At 38.5% G+C, this 26,633-nt stretch overlaps 1 protein-coding gene across 1 annotated transcript in view; it reads left to right on the top strand.

The window, feature by feature from the left end:
• The first annotated feature begins 4,054 nt into the window (after positions 1–4,054).
• The window catches only part of MOV10L1 (Mov10 like RISC complex RNA helicase 1), a 31,039-nt gene continuing 8,460 nt past the window's right edge, over positions 4,055–26,633 (top strand). The window contains exons 1-19 of the mRNA XM_040596605.1: positions 4,055–4,231; positions 6,678–6,834; positions 7,246–7,358; positions 8,152–8,342; positions 10,419–10,559; positions 11,310–11,551; positions 11,685–11,880; positions 13,837–14,031; positions 14,784–14,898; positions 16,357–16,534; positions 17,130–17,200; positions 17,568–17,659; positions 18,430–18,488; positions 19,010–19,120; positions 22,605–22,667; positions 23,728–23,906; positions 24,420–24,566; positions 25,244–25,365; positions 26,134–26,233. Coding sequence (XP_040452539.1) covers positions 4,106–4,231; positions 6,678–6,834; positions 7,246–7,358; positions 8,152–8,342; positions 10,419–10,559; positions 11,310–11,551; positions 11,685–11,880; positions 13,837–14,031; positions 14,784–14,898; positions 16,357–16,534; positions 17,130–17,200; positions 17,568–17,659; positions 18,430–18,488; positions 19,010–19,120; positions 22,605–22,667; positions 23,728–23,906; positions 24,420–24,566; positions 25,244–25,365; positions 26,134–26,233 — 2,598 coding nt within the window. The 5' untranslated portion in view covers positions 4,055–4,105. The remainder of the gene's footprint in view (positions 4,232–6,677; positions 6,835–7,245; positions 7,359–8,151; positions 8,343–10,418; positions 10,560–11,309; positions 11,552–11,684; positions 11,881–13,836; positions 14,032–14,783; positions 14,899–16,356; positions 16,535–17,129; positions 17,201–17,567; positions 17,660–18,429; positions 18,489–19,009; positions 19,121–22,604; positions 22,668–23,727; positions 23,907–24,419; positions 24,567–25,243; positions 25,366–26,133; positions 26,234–26,633) is intronic.

Below are 26,633 nucleotides of genomic sequence, written 5' to 3'. Positions count from 1 at the left end.
TTTAAAGGGGGCTTATACAAGATACCAAAAGTACATTGCATGAAGAGAAATGGTAAAAATATCAACTATGGAAATGATATGCAAGTCAGCAACATTTTATTTCCTCTAGATTCACAACAGCTCCTCCATTGAGACAAAAATACTTTTTGTTTCTTTTAAGCAAGTTTATAATGTTCTAGAGCTTATTCTATCATTTTGAAACTAGCTGCTACTGAGATTATAGTAATTCAACAACATGCAACCTGTACATGCATGCCCTCCCACGCACCGCATTTTACCATGCTGGCTGGACTCCGAGTCCGACTTGGATTGCCAGTGCCACACAAGCACAGAGCCCTCAGCCCAGGCGAGATGGCAGCCTGCTGGTGGGTTTTGTCTGCTCAGGACCCCTCGCTTACAGAAAACCATAAAACCTGTCATGCACTACAACCACCATTCCAAACAGCATCACCAGCAAGCAGCAGGTTGCACGCACCGCTCTACTTTTAAGCTTTTCGTGTTAACCACGCTGCACACTGCCTTTAACACCCCCTCAGCCCCCGCCACGAGACCCTACCGAGGGAGGCCCTCTCACCCTCACTTCTGCCAACAGCCTACGACTCGCGAGGGGCCTGTGCCGCCTGCCGTGACAAGACAGCGCGCCCTCGAACGGGGGCGCGGGGGTGGCACCCCCCGCCCCTCCCCGGCTCCAAGGGACACAGTCCCCCGTGCCGGGGGCCGAGGCGCCGCGGAGGGCGGCCCCCTCGCGGCGGGGCGGGTCTAGGCGGGAACGCGGCCCCGGGCAGGCGGGGACAGAAGGCGCGAGGCCGCGGGGACAGAAGGCAGCGGCCAAGCGCGGATCAGCGCCAGGTGACGTCACGATGCGTCACGCTCCGGCCCCGCCCTCCAGCCCGCGCGGCCGCCGCGCCTCGCCCTCGTCCCAGGGCGCGCGGCGTGGCCTCTTTCACGTGACCAAGAGCGAGCAGCGTGATTGGCCGGCGGCGTCGCGGCGTCTTGAAGCGCGGCTGTAGGAGGGGGCCCTGGGAAGGGGGAAGTTTGGTGAGGGGTGGCTGGTGCTCCGGAGGCTTTGGTGTGGGGTGCTTAACGCTCGGGGATGCTCAGCCTCTTTTCTAAGGTGCTCTCCTACTTCTGGAGACGTGCAGATGACGAGGAAGGAGGTGAAGGATGGGCAGCCTCAGGTAGGCGTTCCTGGGCCCGTTGTGGGATTGCAGGGCCTGATGCAGGGCCTCCGTGCAGCTTCGGAGCCTTGAAGGCATTGGGGGTCTTGTCCCTTATATGAGTGGCACTGAGTGAAGAGCTGTTTCCTTATGAAAAAAAAATCACGAAAAGAAGATAAATTTTTGACTACAGAGCATGTGGGAGTATTCCTAGCAGTAACTTTTTTTGCCATGTTCCCTGAGTAGGACAGGTTACTGTTGTTGCTTAGAGCATGGAGTGAGGTGTAAGAGGAGTGTTGGTGTTGTGATGGATGGTTTGGGCTTCTTCTTGTACTACTGTATTAACAAATAAACCTTGTTCGTTTTTCTTGGGCTGTAGAATGGAAATGATGGTGTAGCTTTGATTTTTGAGTCTCCAAAATGGTTTACGTTTAAGATGCTTTTAGTAGCATTATTCAATGTAGCAAAAAGTGCCTTTTCATGTTTATGAAGACAGAGAAAAAGGATTTCTTACTGTATTAATGGTCTTGATTATGAGTGTAGCTAGTAATACGTTAGAAATCTAAACTAGCATGCTTCAGTCTGGCTTTAAGCTGGAAGTTGTAGTGCAGTGCTGTTGAGTGGTAGTTTGTGTGATACATAAGCAGATACTACTTCTAATCCAAAAGACTTTAAACTCCTAGGTCAACAGAGAAACAGCACCACATCTCAGTTCAAAAGTGTATTAACTATAATGTTATGTAAACAAATTTGAAGAATTAATTGGTATATCTTCTTTACTTTTTTCCTGCTTTTTTGGTATTGAATTCTTAAATGTGTTGGATACCCCATGCAAACAATGCTGAGCGCTTTCTTTTGCTGTAGTAAATATTGAAAGTAGTTGTTGGCCCCAAGCTTTTGAGAGAAGCTGTTTAGCTTGCAGGTATTATTTTATCTCAAGTTTTTCAAGGTGTTTACATATATATATGCAGATGCTGGATTCTGCACCTAAAATGAGGTGATCCTGGCCTGGCTGAACAGAGAGCTTTGGCTGGAACTCAGGGAAACAAACAAACAAAAAAAAGTTATGATCTTTGGAAGAAGGGACAGACAACTCAGAAGGACTACAAGGATGTCATGAGGTTATGCAGGGAGAAAATTGGAAGGGCCAAAGCCCAACTAGAACTTAATCTGGCTACTGCCTTAAAAAAACAGTTAAAAATGGTTCTATAAATATATAGCTAGCAACAAAAGGAGGGCTAAGGAGTATCTCCGTCCTTTATTGGATGCAGAAGGAAACATATTGATAAAGGCTTAGGTACTTAATGCCTTCTTTGCCTCAGTCTTTAACAGGAAGACCAGCTGTTCTGTGGGTACCCAGCCCCCTAAGCTGGAAGACAGGGATGGGGAGCAGAATGAAGCCCCCGTAATCTAAGGGGAGATGGTCAGCAACCTGCCACACCACTTAGACACACATGTCTCTGGGGCCAGGTGGGATCCACCCAAGGGTACTGAGAGAGCTGGCAGAAGTCCTCACCAAGCCACCTTCAACCATTTATCAGCAGTTATGGCTAGCTGGGGAGGTCCCAGTTGACTGGAGGTTAGCGAATGTGACACCCATCTACAAGAAGGGCCAGGAGGAGTATCCAGGGAGCTATAGGGCTGTCAGTCTGACCTTGGTGCTGGGGAAGGTTATGGAGCAGACCATCCGGAGTGCCATCACGTGGCACGTACAGGTCAACCAGATGATGAGGCCCAGTCAGCATGGGTTCATGAAAGATTGCATATTGGGAAAAATTTCTTCACTGAAAGGGTTGTCAAGCATTGGAGCAGGCTGCCCAGGGAAGTGATTGAGTCACCATCCCTGGAGGTATTATAAAGACATGTAGATGTCTTGCCAGTGTTAGGTTAACATTTTGACTCAATAATCTTAAAAGTCTTTTCCAACATAAATGATTCTGTGTTTATATGTACAAACTGGGGGATGAGAGACTAGACAGCAGCCTTGAAAAGAGATCTGTGGGTTTGGGTTGATGGCAAGTCGAATATAAGCCAAGAGTGTGCCCTGGCAGCCAAAAGGGCCAACCACACCCTGGGGTGCATCAGGCACAGCATAGTTAGCCTGTCAATGGAGGTGATAGTCCCACTCTCCACACTGGTGCAGTCCCACCTCGAATACTGTGTGCAGTTTTGTTGTCAACTAAGAAGGACATCAAACTATTAGAGTCTGTCCAGAGGAGGGTTACCAAGATGGTGAAGGGTCTCGAGGGCAGGACTCAGAAGGAGCAGCTGAGATCACTTGGCTTGTTCACCTTGGAGAAGAGAAGGCTGAGGAGTGACTTCATCACAGTCTGCAACTTCCTCAAGGGGGGAGTGGCGAGGGAGGTGCTGGTCCCCTCTCTCTGGGGACCAGCAACAGGACACAAGGAAATGGAATGAAGCTGCATCAGGGGAAGTTCAGATTGGACATTAGGAAAAGATTCTTTACTGGGAGGGTGGCCAGTGACTGGAACAGACTTCTCAGGGAAGTGGTGGTGGCACCACACCTGTCGGAGTTTAAGGAGCATCTGGAAAATGCTCTTAGTCATATGGTTTAGTTTTAGGTAGTCCTGCGAGGAGCAGGGAGTTGGCCTTAATGATCCTTATGGGTCCTCAAAATATTCTGGATTTTTCATGCAGCTTAAAGAGTGTTGTTTTACAGTGTAGTCTGTATTTAACTAGCTTTCTTAATTGGTTGAAAGCGTAACCTGCTGTAAGACTTCAAGACTTAATTGGCAACCGTTGGTATTTTTAATTGAACAAGAGAATGACTTTTTGGTAGAAGGGATAGCACTTTTAATAGTATTCATTACTAATTGCATAGTCATGTAAACAAGTGATTTGGTTTTATGTCAACACTTTTGGATGCAGGTGACAAAGAATTAAAAACTGTACAAGGAGTAGTGACAAGATTTTGCCATGATTATGGGATGATAGATGACATGATAATCTTCACAAAGGATGCTGTTACAAAAAATATGCCGCTGCTGGTTGGACAGGAAGTTACTGCGACTGTTGAAGAGGATAAAACATCAGGTGGCTTGAAGGCCATCAGGGTAAGAGGTGAAGACAAACAGTGGTCTCGTTTTCTCTTTAGTCTTGAGATGTTCTTTTGGAAGTTACTTTAGTTTTAGCCTGCCAGATTCTACAAAATGGGAGAAACTGCCAGCCCTTCACCTAGTGGGGATAAGTTGTTTTGGTTTTTTACTATTATTACATTCCATATCCTTTAAAATACTGTTCCTTGAATACTGATTTTCTGAATGTAAGTCCAGATGTAGTGAATATGAAACTATCGGTTTGAAGAAATTCTGATGCAATTATCTCATCATACCTAGTTCAGATCTCTGTATTACCTTTTTTGAGTTTCAAAGTCAATTTTCTTATTGTTATATGAATAGTTAAGAACATAAAAACAGGGGCTGCATGTTTACTTTCTTTGCCCAGAAGTGCATAAGAACATCAAGTTGCAAAACTTCTGTTGTAAAAAAAATCTCCATTTTTATACCTCTCCAAGACACTAAGTTGCTGATTTCAGTACCTTTCTTGCTTAACACTTCATTTGTAAACCTACTTCAAGGTTGATTATACATTGTCACTACTTTAAACTACTGTATTATTTTTTTTTTTAAATCATATAGGCTCAACTCTCAGGTGCCTGTGATAATCTAGCTAAGAACCTGAGTCAAGTGGCTCTTCTCCATTTAGTTATTATGTAAATATGACTGGCGCTTCAAAGACTGACAGCAGTGCAGAAGCAGTTGATAACTGGGTACAGAACCCATGTTCTTGGCTTGTATCTGCTTGCTTTAGCTGCACTATACTTTAAGTACAGCACTAGATCAGTGTACTTCATCTGATAAACTCACCCTGACCAAAAGTCTGAACCAAAGCTTAAGCTGCTTGTACGGAGCAAATCACAGTGTAACTAGTTTAAAAGTTAACTTGAGATTTTTAGTAAATGGATGAACTTCCCTCAGCAGTTTCTGTTCTAGGATGATGCTTCAGCATCTGGAATGAGATCCATGTGATCAGGACAAAGCAGTTAGCCTTCGAACTGCTTTTTCTTGCTTTGTAATACATTTGTTCTTTGTGCAAATTGTGCCTCCAAGAAGTGCACCATAGAAAGGTAGTAATAGCATTTAACAAGTGTGTCTTAATATTTGTGAAAAGTGTGGCTATGTGTCTTCCATCTGTGCATACTGCTCTGTAAGGGAAAGCTTGCACTGTATACTCTTACGTCACTGTATTATTTTTTTCATATTATATACTGAGAAGATACTTTTTATTCAGAGTTTCTAGTCTTCATGTAGAAGTGAAAACTCTACAGTGAACTTTTGTTTTCTGTCCAGTTGTGGGTTTTTTAGTTACTCCCTTATCTGTGTTATTCTAGTTCTCCACTCAGTTTCTTTATTCTGATTGTGAATTTGTAAACACTTGGTTTTCTGAAATAAGTTTTTAATTTAATGATCTAACTTGTACACTTACGCTACAGTTCATGGAAAAACTTGTCCATGGGCATTTTGTTCATTGTATTGGTTTAACTACTGCAGAGATACCTTGCACGCTTTCTTCATGCTTGCCTACGTCCTTATCCTCATAAGCCTCACAAAAGAAGAATTTGATTTTTTTTTTTCTTCTGCTTTATTGAACAGTGTAGTGTCTCTACATAACAGCTGGAGTAAACAGTTCTTGCTTAATAGTAATAAGTGCTTCTGTCCCCTGGCATTGGCGTTGTTACTGGCCCTAGCAGACCTTGTAGAGAGCAGGGAACCTCTGAAGAATGAATGTTTGAACTGCAGAGTAGAGACCCCTGAACCTGTGATGGTGGTGGTCCTTTGGGAGCGAGGAAGAGAACTCATGGTTCTAGGAATTCTAGTAATTAAGAGCAGAGGTGGCACATCCTTGCCCTAACATAGCTGGGGGGGAAAGTGGTTTGTATACTTTGACAGTTTGTAGCTTGTGTTCTGCAGAGGGCTGTTTAAGCTAGTAAACTTACGTTTGAGGTGTTGATATGGAGAATCTCTAAGAAGCAGCTCTTTGGGGTTTTTTTGTTCAAATTACTAAAGAATGCCTGAGGGGCAGTCTGAAATACATTTAGTTTTTATAAATAACTTAAACTTTTCTGTTTTGCTTTCTGAGAAAGTGATGATCTAGTTTCACTTGCGTACAATCACATTGGGGGGGTGGGGTGTCCTCTTGTTATTATGAAGAAAAGTCTTAAGTAGACCTAAAGCAAGGAAGCCTGAGTAAGATTGACAAATCAACATGTAATTATGGTAGTGTTGCAGCACACAGCAGACTTCTTAAAAGAGAAGCAACATACTGTTTACTACTCATTTTTTTCCTGTACAAAAATGAACAGCTACAGTGAGCATAGAATTGTCTAATAAGAAGCTTGACTTCCATAACAGTTGAAATTCTGGTATTTATTGTAGGAATATGTTTAAGATATAATTTGAAGTATCAGCTGTTTGAATGTTAGGGGTGTTTGTATTATAGGTTGATGCCGTCCAGAATACGTGGGGAGATTCCAATGCTACTTGTGATGCTTCTGAACTAAATATGAAAGTATTAATTGGCAATATTACCTCTGTCTCTAAGAATGGTGGCTATATTAATAAGAATACTTTTTTTGCAATGGAAAATGTCTGTGAAGGTAAGGACTTTCTTGTTTGTTCTTCCTTAATTATTTTTTTTATATATCTACAATAGAAATATCTTCTGATAGAGTGTATCAGAACTTGGGACACTGACTGCAAGTTTATATTGTGAAACAAACAGGTATTTGGGTGAAAAAAGCTACCTGTTCATTTCTACTGAGCATAACTGGCATGCAGTCATGTAAGCTTAAATTATGTGTAAGCAAGTGTATTTTTCCACCAGCATTTCTTACATAGTTTGTCATAACCTGTTAGAGGAGGAACTGCAGAGAAGTTTGAACTCTGTGGATCTCAGTAATGCATTGTTCTGGATGGTCATTTTATTTAACCATAAACTAGTTCTGTATGGGAGTAATGCAGATGTCATTGGTAGCCATTAAACTTGGGAAATGCTCTGTTTTACATAGGTTTCAAACCTTTTGAAGGTGACTGGGTGCAAGCAAAATATTTTATTAACTCGACAACATGGAACAGTGAAGCAGTTGCTGTAAAGCCTTTGAGATACAAGCAAGTAGACAAGGTAAGTGTTCTGCGTGTTGTTTTTTGGCAAGAAGAATCTTGTGTGAAGTAGGGTTTTGAAGGTGGTTTTAAGTTGGTAGTATTGGTAAAGATAAAACATATAAACTCATCCATTTATAGGATTATTTCAAAAGTTACAAAGCTTTTTGAAAAAAACTTTTTGGTTAGAACAGGAAGAGCAACTTACTACTGGCTATCAATTGTTGATTGGGATGCTTACTGTTGGTTTAGTTACATTAGTTATGATGAGGATGTGTGGATTTTCAGTCTTTTTTTGAGAAGTAATTGGAATTTAAATTATTTAATTTATCAAAGTTTGGCTTAAAACAACCATTTTCCTTTTATTTTACTGAAAATGTTTGTTCCCTCTACTAATACATAGATTAGGTTTATGGTTATTTTATTTGCCTTAACTGTGCATATTGAATGAACTGTACATATTTGCATGTCAAACAAAAATTTCTTCTCGTGTAACTGCTAATATTGAAGTCTATGATAAGTTGGTAAGTCACAAGATGGGTATCATGATTAAATCAAATGTAGTATGCACTTGTGTAGAACGTGATGCTTATCTGAGGTATTTGTGTTTCTTTGCGCTTCTAAATTTAAAAACAAGCACAATGATTCTAGATTAGAGCTGTATATTATGCGTATATGTTACGAATAACTGAAACTTCAGAATTCATCTCTGTTAATGCTAGAATGATTGTTGCAGGAAAAAGCTATGGAATACTAGTATGCCTATTAGCTTAAGCAGATAACATGAAGTAACACTGAATAACAAACTGTTACAGGTTCGCATTTCCAGCATCTGTGGAAGAAGTGGTACAATAGATGACAGTATATTTTTCACTTTGGATTCATTGAGACTTCCTGATGGCTATTGGCCTTGTAGACATGATCTAGTGAACGCGGTTGTGGTGGAGAGCAACCGGTCCTATTATCTTTGGAGAGCTCTCGGTTTGGTACCAGTCAGCTGGGATCGGTAATATTTGTTCTTTCATTCTCTTTTCATTTAACAACTAGAGATGAATTGTAATTATGCAGCATAATTTTTTTGCATCTGTTAAGCAAGAAACACTGTGAATTCTTCACTGGTTGACTAGAAGTCATCATAGACCATTGGGAAGATCAGCCTGATAGGATTTGGCCCTTGCTTTTTTTTACTGTCTAGAAGGTGGGGACATCTGTGCTTACTAAAGAAGCAAAACTAGTAGCCGCTGAGCTCAGGGATATTGCCAGGCAAGGAAGGAATATTGCCTGGTTTTGTTAATAAAATGCCAAGCTCACTGTCTGACCTTGTTTTTTCTCTAATCTATGTTCTTCTTGCAAGGATCTTACTGTTTGAAAACCATTCTTAGCAAAACTGATGTGAAATGGATGTTTAATCCATTTTGCTTATGTTGTAGTGATTCTTCAGATGTCTGTCCTAAATGGAATAGTTTAATGATCTGACTAATAGAGATTCATTGGGCTTGCAAATACCAAAGGGAGGGAGAGGTTCTGCAGGTACTTTAGATGGCATATGTGATGTGAGGAGGATCTGGCCAGACTGCAGTAAAGGTTGGAAAAGTAGATGATCAGGGTGGAGAAGCAGCAGCAAAAATTTGTGAAATAAGCAACTACGCAAGTGTAGAATAGGCAACACTAGTCGGTAGCAGTTCTACAGCAATGATAGTTTGACTTATGAGTTACTGTCTTGTGAAAAACACAAATACTGCCCAAATGTGTATAAATAGGGCTATTTCATGTAAAATCTTTCACTCCCAGTGCTAACAAGGACTTGGTAATCTGATTCTGCAAGCCAAAAATAAACTGCTGGCCAATTGGCAAGTCCAAACGAGAGCAAAACCAACATTTTGATACCTCTCATTCATAGTCTTTGGGAAAACTTGCCTTGTTCAATTTCTAGGAAATATAGCTAAGGGTGGTACATATGTTTTCAGAGGAACTGTGAAGAATGGGATAAGATGTTTTCACTGGAAATAACAGATATAATAGGTTTAAATTGTACCTGGATGAAGCTTCATCACTTGGCACAATAGTACAACTCACTGATTTCTTTCAGGTGAACATAATTTTAATGATGGATTTTAAACAGAAGATTATTACTAAACCCAAGTTACAAAAGTAGACCTATAGGGTTGATTTCTCAGTTTTAGTGTATTTCCTACCATATCAAAAAATTGAAGCAGCTTAAGCTGCAGTGGGAGACATCTAGTGGGCTTTGCTAGTAAATTGAGGTAGCTAATAAAGAACAGATGCAGTCATTTTCTACTTTATTGGATAACTAAGGATCACTTAGGGTGTGTAAATATTGGTGAGATTATTAAAGTATTTCCAAGTTAATTTTGTGTCGTTTTATCTAACTGAATAGTTTTAGTTGTAGCATAGAAACAATTGTTCAAATGATTTCTACAGGTAGATGACACTGTGAGGTTAGTGTGGTGGTCACTGTCTCAGAGTGAAGAGCGTGTGACTTTGGTTTCATAGGCATTTTTCATAAGTAGTATGTGTGATAGTTTTTAAGGGTGTTTTTTGTTTTTCAGCCTTTTTTAAACTAAATCTTCAGTTTGCTACTTTCAGATTGTAGCAGTAAGCAGAAGACTTAAGTGCTTGGAGTACCTGTTAAATATTTCCAGTGTAGTTATTTTATCTCTTAAACCCCAGTGCTAATCGGGGCTCTTGCTAAGAAGCTGCTCTTTGTTGTGTCTTGGTTAAGCTCCCAAAGAGATCTGCAACAGCTTCAGTCACCATTTGATTCAGCTCTTCAGCAAAGATTAGCTAGCTTCTTAATCATTTTAGTCTTGTATCCAAAGTTTTATGCTGGTTTATTTTGCTGTTGACAAGAGACTTGTGGTTTTTAACTTACTGCTTAAATTAGTAAAGGTAATTGATTGTCTTGGAACTATAAGTAGCTGAGAAAGTGAACCCTCTCACCTGCTTCTTCCTAAATAGCATGACTATTTTGGTATAGTGATTCTTAAGCTTGTGCTGAATCAAAGATATTTGCTGAATCTTATCTGCGTTTCAAAATTGCTAGTGAAAATTATTTTTACAGACAGTCTCACTCTAATGGAGTCAATCTGGATGAGCCTTATGAAGACTTAATAAGAGACAAAGGAGGGTTGGAAGTATCAAGAACGACTAATTTTGGAACTCTGAAGCAGGGGGAATCTAAAAGAATAATTCTTTGGATAGAGTAAGCCTTTCTGATTGTTCTAAGCTTGCTTTCTTATCATTACGCCATAGTTTGTAAACCTGTCTTTCATACGGAAGCCCCTCATTGTTGAGCCTTGTGGTTCATGGTCTTCAAGTGACCGTCAAATACTATGGAATTACAGAGAATTTCATATCGAATTTAATGTCTTTAGGATAGTCTTTTTGTTGAGTATCTATCTTAAAGATAATGGTTTGAGACTCCCCGGTCCTATGTCTCTTTTCAGTCCTAGTAAAATCCTTTCTGAAATGAGGATTAAAGGAAACGCTTTTACTTGTGTGTTTAATTTAAACTGCAGATACACTGTCATCTTCAAAATCTTAGAAAAAAGAGGACTATTGCATGCTCATGTATTAAAATTTTTCTGGTTGTTTTTTTTTCACATCTGGGCACAGAGGCTCAAATGAAGTCACACCTGAATACCCTCTATTCATTGCTATGTCTCTTTCCTAAGAGTTAGTTACCCAATGATAAATTTTAAGTTACCACAGCTTTTTTTATACATAGTATTTCTGTATGCTGCATATGGTGGTTGATAATGACCTAGTACATTTAGCAGATGTTCCAGTCCTCATGAGTTAGAAGCAACAGTGCAACTTTCTGATAGTGGTTATGAAATAATGGTGAACTAACCTGCTACAGACAGTTGTATTTGACTTCAGGTAGAATTAAGCTTCCCGAAAATATTAACTATGCATTTAATTATGTGCTTAATTACATAACTACTTCTAGGAATAAAGGGAGTGTATCACAGTCATTAATCAGCTGCAGATTGGCTGGATGGGTGAAAGACAAGCAATTCAGTTTCCAAATTCCTCAAAAATGCGAGAACAGTCCAGAAGCACATCTGTCATCTTTTCCTATAAACCAAGATGACCTCTCAAAAGCTGCAATTAATTCATGTAATGACAATGGAGGAACAACATACAAGCCATTGAATAATACATCCATTACAAAGCATAGAGTCGTTCCAGGTACAGTGAAATGTTAACATTTGAATGCTGAGTGTTATCTCCTCAAAAGACCTGTAAGTTTGTTTGAGTAGACTTGCCTATGCTAGTGATAGCAGTTGTGGTAACAGAATGTATTATAATGTGTTTACTGCAGAAGGAGTCAATTCTCAGGATACAAATTTATCAGGGATGAAAGAGAACTTTTCCTTGGTGAAAAATGAAAATCCACATAATGCAGAAGATGAGCAAAGGGAAGATGTGAAACAACCAATAAAGCATGTCAGTATTGCTGAAGAAATCTGCATACCACCAGGTGGAAAAACATTCATAGTGATCATATGCACAGCTGTGTGAGTATTTCTATTGGTTCTGAGCAATACAATGGAAACGAGTCATAAAAATTGATGTAATAGTTCCCTTATTCTGGGCACAGTTCTGCAGTGTTTTCTTTTTTGTGTAGACTAAAGTAAGCCAGTATTATTTGGAATTTGAAAATAGTTAGCATTTTGATGCTTGATTCTGATTTTTGTTGAAAGAACACGGTAGTAGTAAATGACGAAGTATAGCGGGAGTAGATAACTTCTGTAAAATGAACACAGTAAGGTGAAGATAATGCCTACAGGTGATTACATTCCTTTCAGGAAACCTATTGCTCCATGAGCACTAGAGCTAATGTAGATTCCCTGGGAATTTTTATGTTATATCTGATAGGTTTCTTCCAGTCTTGGTATCCTGACATCATGTTCATATTGCTACATGCCTTCATCTCAAGCTTTGCTGTCCTGTGATATTAAATGCAGGTTATGTATGCTTAAATAAACCTTTTTGACTTGATGGTGTAATTTATAGTGCAGTTGGTTTGCAGATCTTAGAAGACCCTTGAAAAACAAAAGTACTTTGCTAAAAAAAATATTTCATGGATTTAGTTAAGAACAAAAAGTGGCTTTGTGTGAGCTCTTTCAGAATTCAAGTAGGAACCTCATGCTGGAAAGCTTGCTTTCATATTCTTTTCACTTACTTCCCGCTGTAGCTCTACAAACATTGTGTACCACAACCGCTGATTCTTGTGATCATAATTTAAGAGCTGGACAGGGGAAAACAAGATCAAATGGTTTAATTCATCAAAGTAACACTGCATTAACTTTCACGCTACTTCTGTTACCATTTTAAATAGTGAGGCAAGGCATAGAAATTTTCGTAGGGGGATGATTTAGCTGCAAATTGAAAGGTAAGTGGCTGGCATGGGTTGCCTTTGTGGAGAAGTATGTAGAAAGAACAATTTATATTTCACTGTAGATCTATAAGTGCCTTAAAATCTGAGAATCTTGTAATAATACAGAACAATCCACACAGAACTGCATGGGACACTGCAGCATGAAGGTAACAAGTGCTGGCTGGCCACTTAAGAGACCACAGAAACTGAAAATTCAGACCGTAAATCTGGACAATTTATAGTGTCTCACTGAATTTGTATATCAGAGAAAACCAGGCTATAGCTTTAATCTGAGCAGATAGTGTTAGTTGGCATGAAAAAGTGTTACTCCTGCCAAGGAGAAAGTAAGCTGGAGTCCTTCTGGGATGCTTTTGTTTCAGGCACATAATAACAGTGTTGGACTATGTAGTTAGTGCTGAGGAGAGAATTGGGCTCTAGGTAGCACTGGGATGAGTTCTTCAAGGAATTTTTAGAGCAGATGGTGTATGTTAGATCTTTTGTCTTAAGTTCTGTAGAAACCAGTCTGAAGAAAATGTTCCCTCTGATTTTATTTCCCATCTCCCTTGTCACTCCCCAAGCACAGCTTACAAATATGCAGTGCATTTTTCAGAAATAAAGGCTCTTTCCTTCTTTCTCCACTTGATGTGCTTACAGTTAGGATTCAGTTCTGGGTATGCTTAAGCAAGGTGGAGCGTTTGCTCCAACAAAGCTGTTGCTGCAAACAGTGAAGGGCTATGCTTCATGTTCCTCTGGAAGTATTTGGCTCATCTTTTTCAGTGAGAGTAATTCAAAGATGTTCCTTGTGACGGAAATATTAATTCTGTACCTCGTATGCTGAGGGGAGGTATTTTGCTATTTATCCACACTTTTGATGAAATTAGGGTTTTGAGATTTTTACTTTTTTTATTATTTTATTATTATTTGATACCCTGATTGAACCAGGATGGGGACTAAGTGTGAGGAATTAATTTAGTAATTTTCACGTTACTGAAATGAGAACCTACATTTTTATTTTAAAAAATACTTAACAACTGGGGAAAATGAAGTATGAACATGATGGTTTTAAGAATATAACTTTTGCTTACTTTTGAAGAAATCCTGGGTACAGCAAGGAACTCCTGTTGCTTGGTTTTTCTGATTTTACTGTTGGACGCTATGTTGAAGCCACTGTAAAAACCGAAGAAGAATTACTAATAGCACCTGTGGAACCATTTTCTCTAAGAAAGCCTAAAATTATTCCAGAACCTCAGCCAAGGAAGACAACAGTGGTTGCCCCTACATACAGAAGGTACTGGGAGTTAAGAGCCAAAAAAATAACACTTGCCTAATACTGCTGTATTTGGTATTGCTGTATCTCTTCTGTAATGCTGACAAAGGTAATACAAAACTGAGAGTCTGTACGTGTTTCTACATATGTTGTAAACAAGATAATTGTAGACCTAACTGATAGAAGAGGTTGTTTCAGTGATGAACTGCTTCATTTCTTTGTAGGTTTCTCAAATGGGAGTTCTTTCTACTGTATAATGTGATGATAAACACTGTTGTATAGTAATCCACAAGTAACAGTTGTGTTACTGAGAAAAATGATGGAAACTTGGAAATAGATTTCAAAGAGAGTTAGCTTTTCAACTCATCAAGCAACTTTGATATCTGTATCTGATAAATGTTTTCCCATCTTTCATTCAGAACTTCTTTTGCAAATACGCTTCCATTATACTTACAGTATTTGCTTAGTTACAAAAATATCACTGTACTGAAAAAGCAGGCACACAATGTTTTCAAGTAATCTGTAACTGCAACGCTTACCTTTCTTCCCAGTACAGCAAACTTCTTGTTGTGGTTTAATCCCAGCTGGCAACTACCACAAAACCAGGACATGTCTCAGCTGTTACCTTGAAGGAATCATTGGGTTTGGGGGTGTGTGTGTGTGTGTTGGTTTTATAGCCTTGATGATGTGGCATGTTAATTATCTGTTTTTCACATATATCATTTGAGAAAGCTAAATGATATGTCCTGCTTATTTTTATCTGTTTGTTTTAGAAATCATAGAAAGAAGTTGCCAAGCTTTCTCCCACATTATACCATACCAAATGAGTTAAGGAAATGTGTGGAGCAGAAATTAGACATACTGACCTTTCAGCCTCTTCTGGCAGAGGTATGCAAGTGTAGGTTTATATAAGAAAATATATTCTATGTAAGTGTGTTTCTTCAAGCTGGCCTTAATTTAGCAAAGATGTGTAGCCCATAGTGTAATACAAGATGATGTAGTACTGTTACCAAGTAGGCTTAAGACATCTATATGCCATAACTTCTATGTATTTCAATATGTCGCAGAATCCAAGCTTATAAGAGCACGAAAGGGTAAATGTGACAAACTGAAAAGGGAGTAGAAGTGCAGTGGGAGTGGGAGAAATATTACAGAAGCTGAACAAAGATTATTCTTCACTGTCACTTTTTAGGCGTCATTGGAAAGGGTTTTTTGGTGTGTCAGAACAGTAGTCTAGCAGTTGTTTCATAGCAAATGAAAGCAGAAATTCTTAAGTTATTGCAATAACAGAGGATTCTTTTCTGGTTTATCCTCAAATTTAATTCACTACAGCTTGTTCAGATTCTTCTTTCAAGTATAGCTATTGCAGAATACATTAATAAAAAAAAAAACCACCAAAAAGACGCAAAAAAACCTGAAGTCTAACAAGAATATTCCAGTGATTCATTCTTCAAAACTTTGTCCTGATTTGATTTCTGGTAGAACTTCTGCTGCAACTCACTACTTTCCCCTAACTTTTTAAGGACTTATAAACTGCAGATGGTACTTAGCCTTTTACACTTTTGAAAAATTATGTTGTCTGCTTTCTAAACAGCTCACACAAAAGCTGAGATCACAGCGTTAAGATAGCAGATTAGCGATCCTCTTTCAAAAGGAAGGCAAAACTGCAGTGTTTGAAATAATTGTATACTAAAATTCTGCCATTAATGGTGATCTCTTTAACCACACACCTTAAGTTCTGTCTGATACTGGTGACTGTTTTAAGTCTGTTCCAGAAAGCACTGCTCATTCACCTTGTATCTCAATGAGAAGATACCAAATAGAAACCGTTCTGTGCTATCACTTATTATTTAGAAGTCTTGGAGAATACCACTTCAGTGAGATGTAGTAACCTCTGAAGAGGAAGTTCAGGTTCTTTCAGCTTGCCAGAAGTTGTATAATCATCAGCCAGGGTCAAGACTGACATGACTCTCTCTTCACCTGTCTCTGCCCTGTGTATTTAGATTTTATGCTTTTTGGGATTTCTGAGCATGGAAATCCATTTGTAGATTGCTCGCTGAATTCAGATGTTGAAGTTGCCATTGTAGTAGGGAGAGACTTGGCTAACCCTTTAGCTGACTGGCTATTGTATCTGAACTCCAGGGGTTATACTAACTGCACTTTGACTGCAGGGGGAGTTTAAAATACTAGCTAATATATAGATACATATATTTAAGTGCCTCAATTGGCAACCTAGTTGCTGTACAGTCTTTTTTAAGAGGTGTTTCGTATCATGTTAAGAATAGCGGGTTCCGTATCTTAGTGTAGAAGTTACAGTAATGTATATTGTTTTGATTTGGTTTTCAGGGTCTTAATCTAGATAATTATAAAGCAAACTTTTCTACTCTCTTGTGGCTTGAAGAGATCCGTGCAGAAATGGACATAAAAGACTTTAACATGAGTGGGGTTACTTTGAAAAGGAATGGGAACTTGTTAGTGTTGGAAGTGCCAGGAGTGGAAGAGGGCACACCTCACCTGATTCCAGGTAGTAATTAATGTGAGATAAATGGCAGGCTGATCAATATTTTCAGTGCAACACAAACTCCATTGCTTATTCATTTTTTTTAAAGAAGTCTGTGACATATTTGAACAAAAGTTATTAATCTAGACTCCTAGCCAGATGAACTGTACTGTTAACATGAGTCTTAATTGGCTGCTGTGTGAAGCAGCATTGCATGTGTCTGTTCTTATGTATGTTCCACTACTTTTTAGGATTTTTATGTATGAAAATTGGTGGGGCTTTCAGCAAAAATAATTGTCTTAAGTTATTACTACATTACAGTTAGGTGTTGCAAAAGCTGGGACGGTAGTTTTAAATTCAGAATCTCAAATAATACAATATGCAAAAGACTTTTCAGGAAGTATTGTCTGATGATGTAATTAGATACCTTTTGAAATGTAACATACAACTGCATTTCAGAAGAGGTACTTACAGATACAGTAATTTCGCTGAAGTTAGTTAACATCATGCATCCTGCAAATTCCTTGTTTAGCCATGCAAAAGAGGAAGAAATTAAGTGCTACAGCAAGAATTTTACTATTCCTTGTAACAGTATGTTGTCTTGTAACTTTGCAATTAGGTGGTAAGGTGATACTGAAAAGTCAGATCTACTCTGAGCATATAATGGAGTACATTGCTTATATTACTGAGGTAAGTAAGGTGTATCTCTTGTTGAAAATACTGTGGTCAACAGGTTACAAAGGGGAAGCTGGCAATTCGTAGAGTTGCAGACTAGTTTAACCTGTGTTCTGGGAAGCTAGATTTGTATTATCTACATTTGGAGTGATGATTTTGTATTTTTTAAAGACTTTGGCTTCCCTGTTCTTTCTAGACTATAATCTTTACCTGCTCTGAAAGCACTCATAACATAATCTAGATATGCAATACGTTGATAGCAGGTAAATCTGGGTGTTCTTTTTGGAGGTGACAGGGCTGTTCAGTGCTTTCAGAGGTGCTTCTTTGAAGGTTTAATACTTTAAACACATCAATACACTGACTTCTTTTATCTTTACAACAGATATGTAATGAAGATGTTACTCTTAAATGTAATGCAGACTTTGAACAGGCTTACAACTTGGAACCCATGGATGTGGAATTTGTGCATTGCAGGTATTTTCATGTTTCCAAAAAGCTACATTTAATGATTCCTCTAGTAAAGTGACTTCTAAAATATATACGACTGTCAGTTGGGTGTTCTGGTGGATGCAGGTAGGAGAAGGACATAATTATGATTTTGACAATTCTTTTACCTCTTTCCCTCAACATACCTTTGCCACTACATGCATTGGTAAAAAACTGCAACTGTAGTGATGATGTACAAAGAATTCTTGTCTTTAGCCACTCTTAAGTGATTGCAGCAGTGCCAGGCAGTGAAATGAGGAGGGATGAGGCAGGGTGGTTGTTTCTTTTTTGGGTTTTTTTGTTTTGTTTTGTTTTTTGGGGGGTTTTGGGTTTTGTTGTTTTTTTTTTTTTTTTTTAGGAAAAAAATATACCAATATGGCTGCAAGACTGTGCCAAAAAAAAAAATAATCACTGATGTTAACCACCCATCCTTTTATACTTCTGTTTTATTTGTGGGATGTTTGCTATCTGTACGGAGTTGCTTTATCTTCTTTGTGAAATCAGCTTTGCAGAGAACTTCCTTGAAAGACTATCGAAGTCTGGAACACCATCCCCTCTTTGTATCACTGATGAGCTAAAGAATATACGTATCAATATTGTTTGTAGCAAAGCTGTTCATTGGCGTTTCTGCAGCATATTTCTCAATAGATGCTGCTTTACAAAAATTAAACTCCTATTTTCTTATGCACTGGTGCATAGTAATAAATACTGCAAAATAAACTTTTGCTTTAATCTACAAATTCATATTCTGATAACAGGGTTACTAGCAGGCGATGCCAGCTGGCAGTTGAGCAAGCCGTCTACCTGGGTGAAAAAGGTATGTTTCAGTTGACTTTAAGCGATTAGAGGAAGTCACATGGTTTATATTGCTTTCACATAAGGGCATACCGAGAAGAATGCATTGTAGCTTGTTCTTAGAGGAGTTTTCTGTAGTATTTAAAAAAACAAGTAAACCTCTCTGAGTCTAGAGTAAATGTCATCAGAATAATTTCATCTGTGGGCCATCACAGGGGAGAGGAGTGGAAACAAACTTTTGTGAACTGTTTGAGCCAGTAAGAATTATAGTAATCGTACTGTTATAATAATAGCAAGTGAAACAACATTGTTTTGTGTTACCTTGGAATTTATTAAAAAGTACTCGTTTCCTGGTTTATGGTTGAGTAGAACAGTCCACATAAATTTCACACAGCTCTTTACCATTTTTACGTTAGTTCTGATAAACCATTTTTGGCAACTCGGAGCAAGCTGATGTATCAGCAATAACGTTAATTAGCGAAAAGTGCAAAGTGTTTGTGTGGCTTTCAAATTTCTCTTTCTCTTTCATCTCTAAATTTGAAGTGTTATTTCCGGAAAGGTTTGTCTTACAATCGCCACAAGCTATCAAGACCCAGAATACTACTGAGTATTGTATTGTTGATGATGGCGTTGAACAATGTTCCCAGCAGGAAAGTAAGGTATCTATTCTGTAAATGGTCCTTAAAATGCTGAGTGCCATTCAGATACTAACTGTACAGCTATTGTTAAAAAGGAATTGCATAATGGAGTACCAAAGAATGAATCTAAGTTGTATTCTGCTACTTTCTGATGACAGAAGGTTTTGTTTGCTGCCTGGGGATGGGATTTTATGATAAGTGATACTGTTAAGCTAATTCTCCAGTCTCAAAATGGAAAGTGCTTATAAAAATACTGTATGATTGTAATTGGAGTTGTCAGATTTGCCTTGGAGTAGTTTTCATAGCTACTGTTGAGTAGGTACTTAAGTCCTGTTATTGTGGCAGAAAATAATTTTGTGATAGAAGGTAATGATGCTATTCTGGGTAGGTTGACCCAGGCTTCTTTACTGCTAATTAAATTCTATGAAGAAAACTTAGAAATGTTTCTCAGAAAGGACTTCAGAAAGTTACCAAGTCCTCCTTCCTATTTGAAGTAGGACTGTCACCAACACTAAATAAAGACGGCTTGGGAATGGGACAGCTTGGGAGGTGTTTCTTTATTTTTGTGTAGAGGTTCCACAGCCCCTGCATAACCTGTGCTTCACCACCATTCAGCTCAAGATTTTCTCCTAATTCCCAGTATGAATCTTCTACCTGCAATTTGTGGATGTGGTCCCTTGTTACATATATATATATATATATCATATGTGACTACAAAGAAGCGTTTGTTTCTCATTTTTTTTGTAGCTCTGATTTAAGCCATCTTGGGCTATTAGACTGCTGCTTCACCTTCTCATGGCTAAACTAAAAATCCAATTTCTCTCAGCTTCTCGAGTTCATAACAAGAACATTATATTGGCTCGTGTACAGTTCTAGCATATACAATATCCCAGGATCCTGAAAAGGGCCTGAGGATTACTGCTCAACCAGTGTGTTCTCAGCCTGTTGTGGTTCGCAGTTACACAGTCCCAGGTGTGGAGCTTTCCACTTCTTACTGAATTTCATGATTTTTCTGTTGGCTCTGGCTCTGTTGCAAAGTTTCTCGGTCCATCTGAAGTGAAGATGAATTATCAGGCATTTGAGGTATGAATCCTGATTTTATGTTACCTGCAGATTTGTCAAGGGTGTTATTTGGTCTTACTCTAGTCATTGGTGAAGTTACTGAGTAGTATTGGTCCCGACAAAAACCCTGGGGTTCTTAGCTTTTGACCAGCTTTCAGCTGAGTATCAAACTGTTGATTAATACTCCTTGAGCCCAGTAGTTCAGTCAATTTTCAACTCATCTGTCTGTTGATCTAGCTAATATGTCCTCAGCCTATAAATAAGAATGATGTGGTAAGTAAACCATTTCAAAAGCCTTCCTGATGTCAGAGAGTATTACAATGACTGCTTTTCTTTTGTCCATAATAGTCTGTCCACATGATAGTCTCCTCTTCATAGAGGAAAATAGAGTTGGTCATGAAAGATCTGCCTCTTGGTTTAGCAGTCTTGACTATTCTTGGTCACCCTTTTTTCCAATCGTGTGAAGGCTGTGGAATCTAGGATGTGCTCCATGATATTTTCAGGAACTGGAGTGAGGCCTATGGGCTATACCCAGGTCTTCCTTGTCCATCTTAAATTGGAGCAATATTAGCTTTTTCCTGCTGTCAGATACATTCCTTGGCTTGTCCTGATTTTATTTTTTTTAATTGTAGATAATAAGCAGCAGTGTCCACAATCATATTAGTGTGGTGAATCACATCTACCCTATCCAGTGTGTCTAGGCAGTTTGTGGCATGGTCCTCCCCTTCTGTTGCTCGTCCCTTTCCTTTGTGTACTGTTAGTTTGCACAAGGGTCTGGACGCCTGCATGTGAGGCAGAAAGGACGTTGAGTTCTTTCCCATATCCATCTGTGAGCCTCCATGATTCTTGAACTGTCGCGTCTTCCATCACAACACTTGCTAAATCCCTTCCTATTACTTTGTTATTGCCGCATTTTAGCTTCAGCTGTGCTTTGATCTCTTTGACCTTCCTGATTTTTGTCAACTGTCCACGAAGTGTTTTTACATTTTGCATGTCCTTATTTCTGCTTGTAATAAACGTTTTATAAATTCATCAAGAAGCTACAAGCTTAGCTAAGCAGGCCTTCTATTGAAATGCCTGATGATCTTGTGCAACAGGATGGTTTATCATCTCTCAATATGCAACTTTTAGTTCTCCTAGGCACTTTTTTCCCCACATGGTAGCTTCCCAGAGGACTTTGCCTGATGATTTCTTAGGAAGACTGAGATTTACTTTAGAAGGGCCAGAGTTGTGACTCCACTGCTCTACCTTCTTAGCCTTCCTCTAATCTTGTAGTCTCTGCAACAAAAGCTGCTATATGGACACATATACCTTTCCTGTATATGATCAGCAAGTCTAGTAGTGTTATTTCTGATCAGCGTGTTTTGATCAGTGATAATTTATGTTAGGAAGTTGTCACCAACTCAGTCTAGAAATTCTAGACCCTTCCTTGGGTGAATTATAAGTAGGCATGTGAATGATTGAAATCTACAGGAAAGCTGCACAACCTGTCATCAGGACACTGATGCCAGTTGTTTGTCAGAAGTGTCATCCATGTCGTGTTCCTTCTGGCAGAGATTTGTTACAGACCACCAGACAGTATTGCTGTTGTTCCATCCTCCTGTGGTAACAACTCAGACATATCTCTGTTTTGGCAATTAATAATGTGCAGTCAAGGAGTTCCTGCACGTACACCCAGAGCTGTGCTGGTGAGAGCGGCAGCACAGGTAGTTATTGTTCTGCAAGATGTTTGCTTCTGTTGAGACCTTTCTGGTTGACTAGGATGGAGAACGTAACCTGGACCCTCCATGCTTACCCAGAGCTATGTGATCCTCCCATTGATCTGTTCAAGGTGTCATGAGTACCCACATGGGTGAGCAGCAAAGGAAGTAGTCAGAAGGACTAGATGAGCCTTGTAGTCTTTCCATGACATCATGGCTCTGGGGAAGCAGCAAAAATCTCTGTATGATACCTCTGTCCTGTACGAGGAGTAATCGACTTCTAACACTCATCACTTCACTGGATTAGGATCAGTATTAAGATGACTGAGGCATCTGGTCCAGAACCTTGCAAACACCACGTTCCTTACAAACAGTTTTCTCCCATGCTACAATCTGAATGAGACATAATCTTGCTTAGTGGTATGGAATGTGAATATTGGCTTTTGTGGAAGGATACAAGTTATTCAGTCATGGCTTAAAAATCCCCGTCTGAGCTTGCAAAATATTTGTGAAATAAATGTTTAATGCTAACATAAGCCAAACTTTTAGAAATCTTAAACTTAAGGTGGGAATTCCTAGCACCTTTCTCTACTACTCTGTCTTTACAGTAGATACTCTGTTTAATGGGATAATGCTACTTATTGGGAAAAATTAAAAACTAGCAACTTCAAAAGTGTTAGTGAAGATAGCTGCCTGTCATCTTAAGGTTATAAATGCATTTATCTTTGCTGTTTTCAGGTCAAAAAGCTGCAGAACAAACAGGCAAAATGCATGCCATCAAGGGAGATAAACGTAGCAGATGTGAGGAGAGTAGCTATGCAGCCAAGCCAACTTGGTATACTTTCTATACTTTATATTCAAGTGTTACAGTTCAGGATTGTGATCACTTCAGTAAACCAGGGCTGAGCAAGATACCTTTTAGATGTCCTCATGCTCTGTCTCTTACAGACACATTCTAGAACAGTACTAGCAGGAAGTTTCATTGGAGTTGTTCTGTGGATAACTTGAACATCTCCATTTCATGGAATCATAGAATGATTTGTGTTGGAAGGGACCTTAAAGATCATCTAGTCCCATCTCCATGCCGTAGCCGGGGACACTTTCCAATAGATAACTCAAAGCCCCATCCAACCTGGCCTTGAAAACTTCCAAGGCAGGGCAGCAAACATCTAGTGATGTATTTTGTCCTCAGTAAATAATTTCCCAGTCATTTAGTTATAAATTTTGGCACATTCAAAGTTTCCAATTTGTTACTGGTGTGTTGTCTTATTCTTGAGATAGCTGTTTTGCCAAAGTAGCTAAAACTTGAGAATAGAAAGCCCATACCATTCCTGTGCTTCTCTGGAAAGTGTGACTTTAAACATCAGTGTACTTAATTGCCAAAGAGGGTGATTTTATCACTTTGTGGCAATAGGATGCCTAAAGAAATACGGAATGGATTACCTAGAGTGTATTTCTGTGCAAGGGTTAATAAGATTTTGCTGTAGAAAGCTAAAGCTAGACTAATTCAGACAGGATTAAGAAAATTCAGTGGTTGTGACTTGTCATCCAATACTGGTACTATCCATGAAGTACCAGTTACTGAGAGTTACTGAAATTTTGCTATTCTAGGATAAATAAAAGTGAGATTCATGCTAAAGTTAGTGACTTTACAGATTGTTGGGTTCCATAATTGTAGTCCTTTTCTGGCCTTCACTTTAATAAAACATCAAGTACACTTCTGAAATATTAATGGCTTATTTTCTACATGCTGTTCTATGAAATCAGAACTTTTGAGAAAGTTGTTAGTTGTTACCACATAAGAAAAAAGAAATTTTTTTGAAGAATGTGGAGTTCTAATATAATCTTATCTTTATTATAGTTGGTGAAACTGTGACACATCAACAGAGAGCTGGTGAATTTTTCAATCCTGTGCTGAATGCACAACAGAAACTGGCAGTGAAAAGGATACTGAGTGGTGAATGTCGTCCAACACCTTATGTTCTCTTTGGTCCACCAGGAACTGGAAAAACATTAACAGTAGTTGAAGCTATTTTACAGGTAATAGTGGATGACAACTCAGTCACTAATTTTCTCAGTGATGGAACACTTATAGTAATCCCGTAAGTACCATCATTTATTTTTTTTTGCCAAGGAGTTTTCAAAATACTCTTCTTCTTTTTTTTTTTTTTTAACATCATTTTCTGTAGCTCTGTGAAAGAGGAGAGAACTTGATAAAGATTTAACAGAATTCCTGAATGGCTTATTTTCAAGTCTTCTTGTCTTTTGGTGAACAGTATCTAACCTGTGCCTCCAGTAGTGCATAATATATTCATGAAGCACAGGTATACGTTAATGTGATAACCAGGAATTAATTCTGCTGTCAGTGCATACGGTTTGAGAGTACTTAGTCATGACTATAAAGACTAGTGTTCTTGAACTGCAAAAGTAAATATAATGCGTATGCAGGGCTCTTCTGGGTTCTGTATTCAGTGAAATAAGGTAGGCATGTTTGAGTTATTGCTACTTCTCTGAATAAGTGTGGTTTTTAATGTCAATCTTCTTTAATGTTAGATACATTATACTCTACCAGACAGTCGAATTTTGGTTTGTGCACCATCAAATGCTGCAACAGATCTGATTTGCTTGCGGCTGCATCAAAGCAATATGTTAAAACCAGGAGATATGGTCCGAGTTAATGCTAGCTTCAGGTCAGAAGAGGTAATATTACTGATACCTGCCATTTAATATTTCCATTGCAATGTTTTGATCTTAAAATACTGATTTAGTAATGTAACTGTCAGTGGTTATTAGGCTGGTTAGGCTTGTTTAGGATCCAAAGTATGGAACATATTACTCCAGCTTTTCCAGAAGATTAGCTGGAAAATGTTGATCTTGGTTCTTAATTTGATTGTATGACTGTAGAATCTTAAGTTCATTCTTGCAGTGCTTAACTCCACAAGCAGCACATACATATTTGTGGGATTTTTAATGTGGTAAGATGCCTTGACTTGCAAAGCAATCCTAAAATCTGCTGCTGAAGTCAAGCCTTTGTCTCCAAATGAAGGCTACTTATGCAGAAAAGCAAGGAAGTAGGATTGTCATTTTTATATATGTCTGTTTATATATATCTAAAAAAATAATACATATATATGCATGTATATGAAATATCTATATGTTCAGTTTTGATCCTTCCAGTAAAGAAAACAGACATCTTGGGTATGTACTACTTTGTTTAGGCAAATTAATTAGAAAAACATTTTGTTTTATGAATGGGTTTAAATCTAAGCATTTTGCTCTGCTTCTAAAATGGTTTCCAGTGGATTTTTTTATTCAAACTTAAACATTTAGTTTTAGAGTGGCATTTCATTTTACAAAATACCTTTTTGTTTTTGCAGCAAATTGATGACACAGTGAAATCTTACTGCAAAGATGGTGATGATATTCGACAAGCATTGTGGTTCAGGATAATAATTACCACATGCAGCAGTGCAGGAATGTTTTATCAAACAGAAATACGGTAGAGTACTATAGATAGGAACATCACTGAGATAGTGGATGTTATGAAACCCAGAGATTTTAGATACCTTCTGTACTGTAACTTGAGCTGTTTCAATAGTTTATTGCATATGTCTCTCTTTCAAAATTATCTTCCCAGCAAACCACTTGGTTTTTGTAGTGTTTCAGCAGAGACTCTCTTGACACTGTAACTTCTCCACCATTACCAGTGAAAGCCTTGGAAATTATATTGCTGTTGACAATCGTTCTGGCTCAAAATTATTGTCACACTAAAAATTGTATTGTATTTCATTTTTTATCAAGTCACCTTCACTAACTGTGAACGACCACCATGTCAAGTTCTGTTAACTAAAGATTCCTTTGATTGTTATTTTAACCTTGTAAAAGGACACTCTGAAGCCTAACTGGCTTGAGGAGTTTTGGTTGAGAAACAAAGTCTGGGAATTACCTTTTGCTGTGCGTGAAGGAAACAGAACAAGGAAAGCTTTTCTGAATGTCTTAACCTGTGTGTAAACTATGCTTTAAGTAAGATAACCAGTGGTTGTATATATCTGAGTATGTAAACAAAATCATAAAATGGCAAATTAAAGTTACTGGGTTGTTCTTTCTGTATTCTGTGTTGAAAATACCCATCTTTTTCTCTGTGTGTGTGGAGTTACCTGGCACACTTGACAAGGAAGTTAACAGAATTGCTGAGGTCAACCACCGGGTGGCAGAATGAACTAATCTGAAAACAGCCCTGTTTTGGGTTCATGTTATTTAATTCCAGGCTTGGACACTTCACTCATGTGATTCTGGATGAGGCAGGGCAAGCAAGTGAACCAGAGAGCCTGATTCCTATTGGGTTGATTTCAGAAGCTAATGGACAGGTAGTTCTTTTAGCATCATTTACTGAAAGGAAAAAAGTTTTGGTTTACTGTTTGTATTTTTGTGAATTGTGTAGAATGCAATCAGTTGTTTCCTGGTAACAAATATGGAATTCTGAGTACTTTTAATAAATCTTATTCATGTACAATATCCATTTCCCACACTTAAGCTGTTTTACATCTAAAGCAAGTCTGCATTGGTAGGACAGGATTCAGTGTGTGGAAGATGACAAAATAAAAACATGCTTTCTTAGTGTAAGACAACAATGTATTTGTGTCCTGAACCTAACCCTGCTTTTCATACAGATGAGAAGTTTGGAGGGAAGCAGAATACTTGATATAAATTGACCTTTGAATTCTGAAGTGTGTATGTTACTGAAAGTACTTTTTTTTATAACTATTT

Source organism: Falco naumanni, chromosome 5, assembly GCF_017639655.2.
Source record: "Falco naumanni isolate bFalNau1 chromosome 5, bFalNau1.pat, whole genome shotgun sequence".
NCBI lineage: Eukaryota > Metazoa > Chordata > Aves > Falconiformes > Falconidae > Falco > Falco naumanni.
This window is presented reverse-complemented; position numbering and strand designations above follow the sequence as displayed.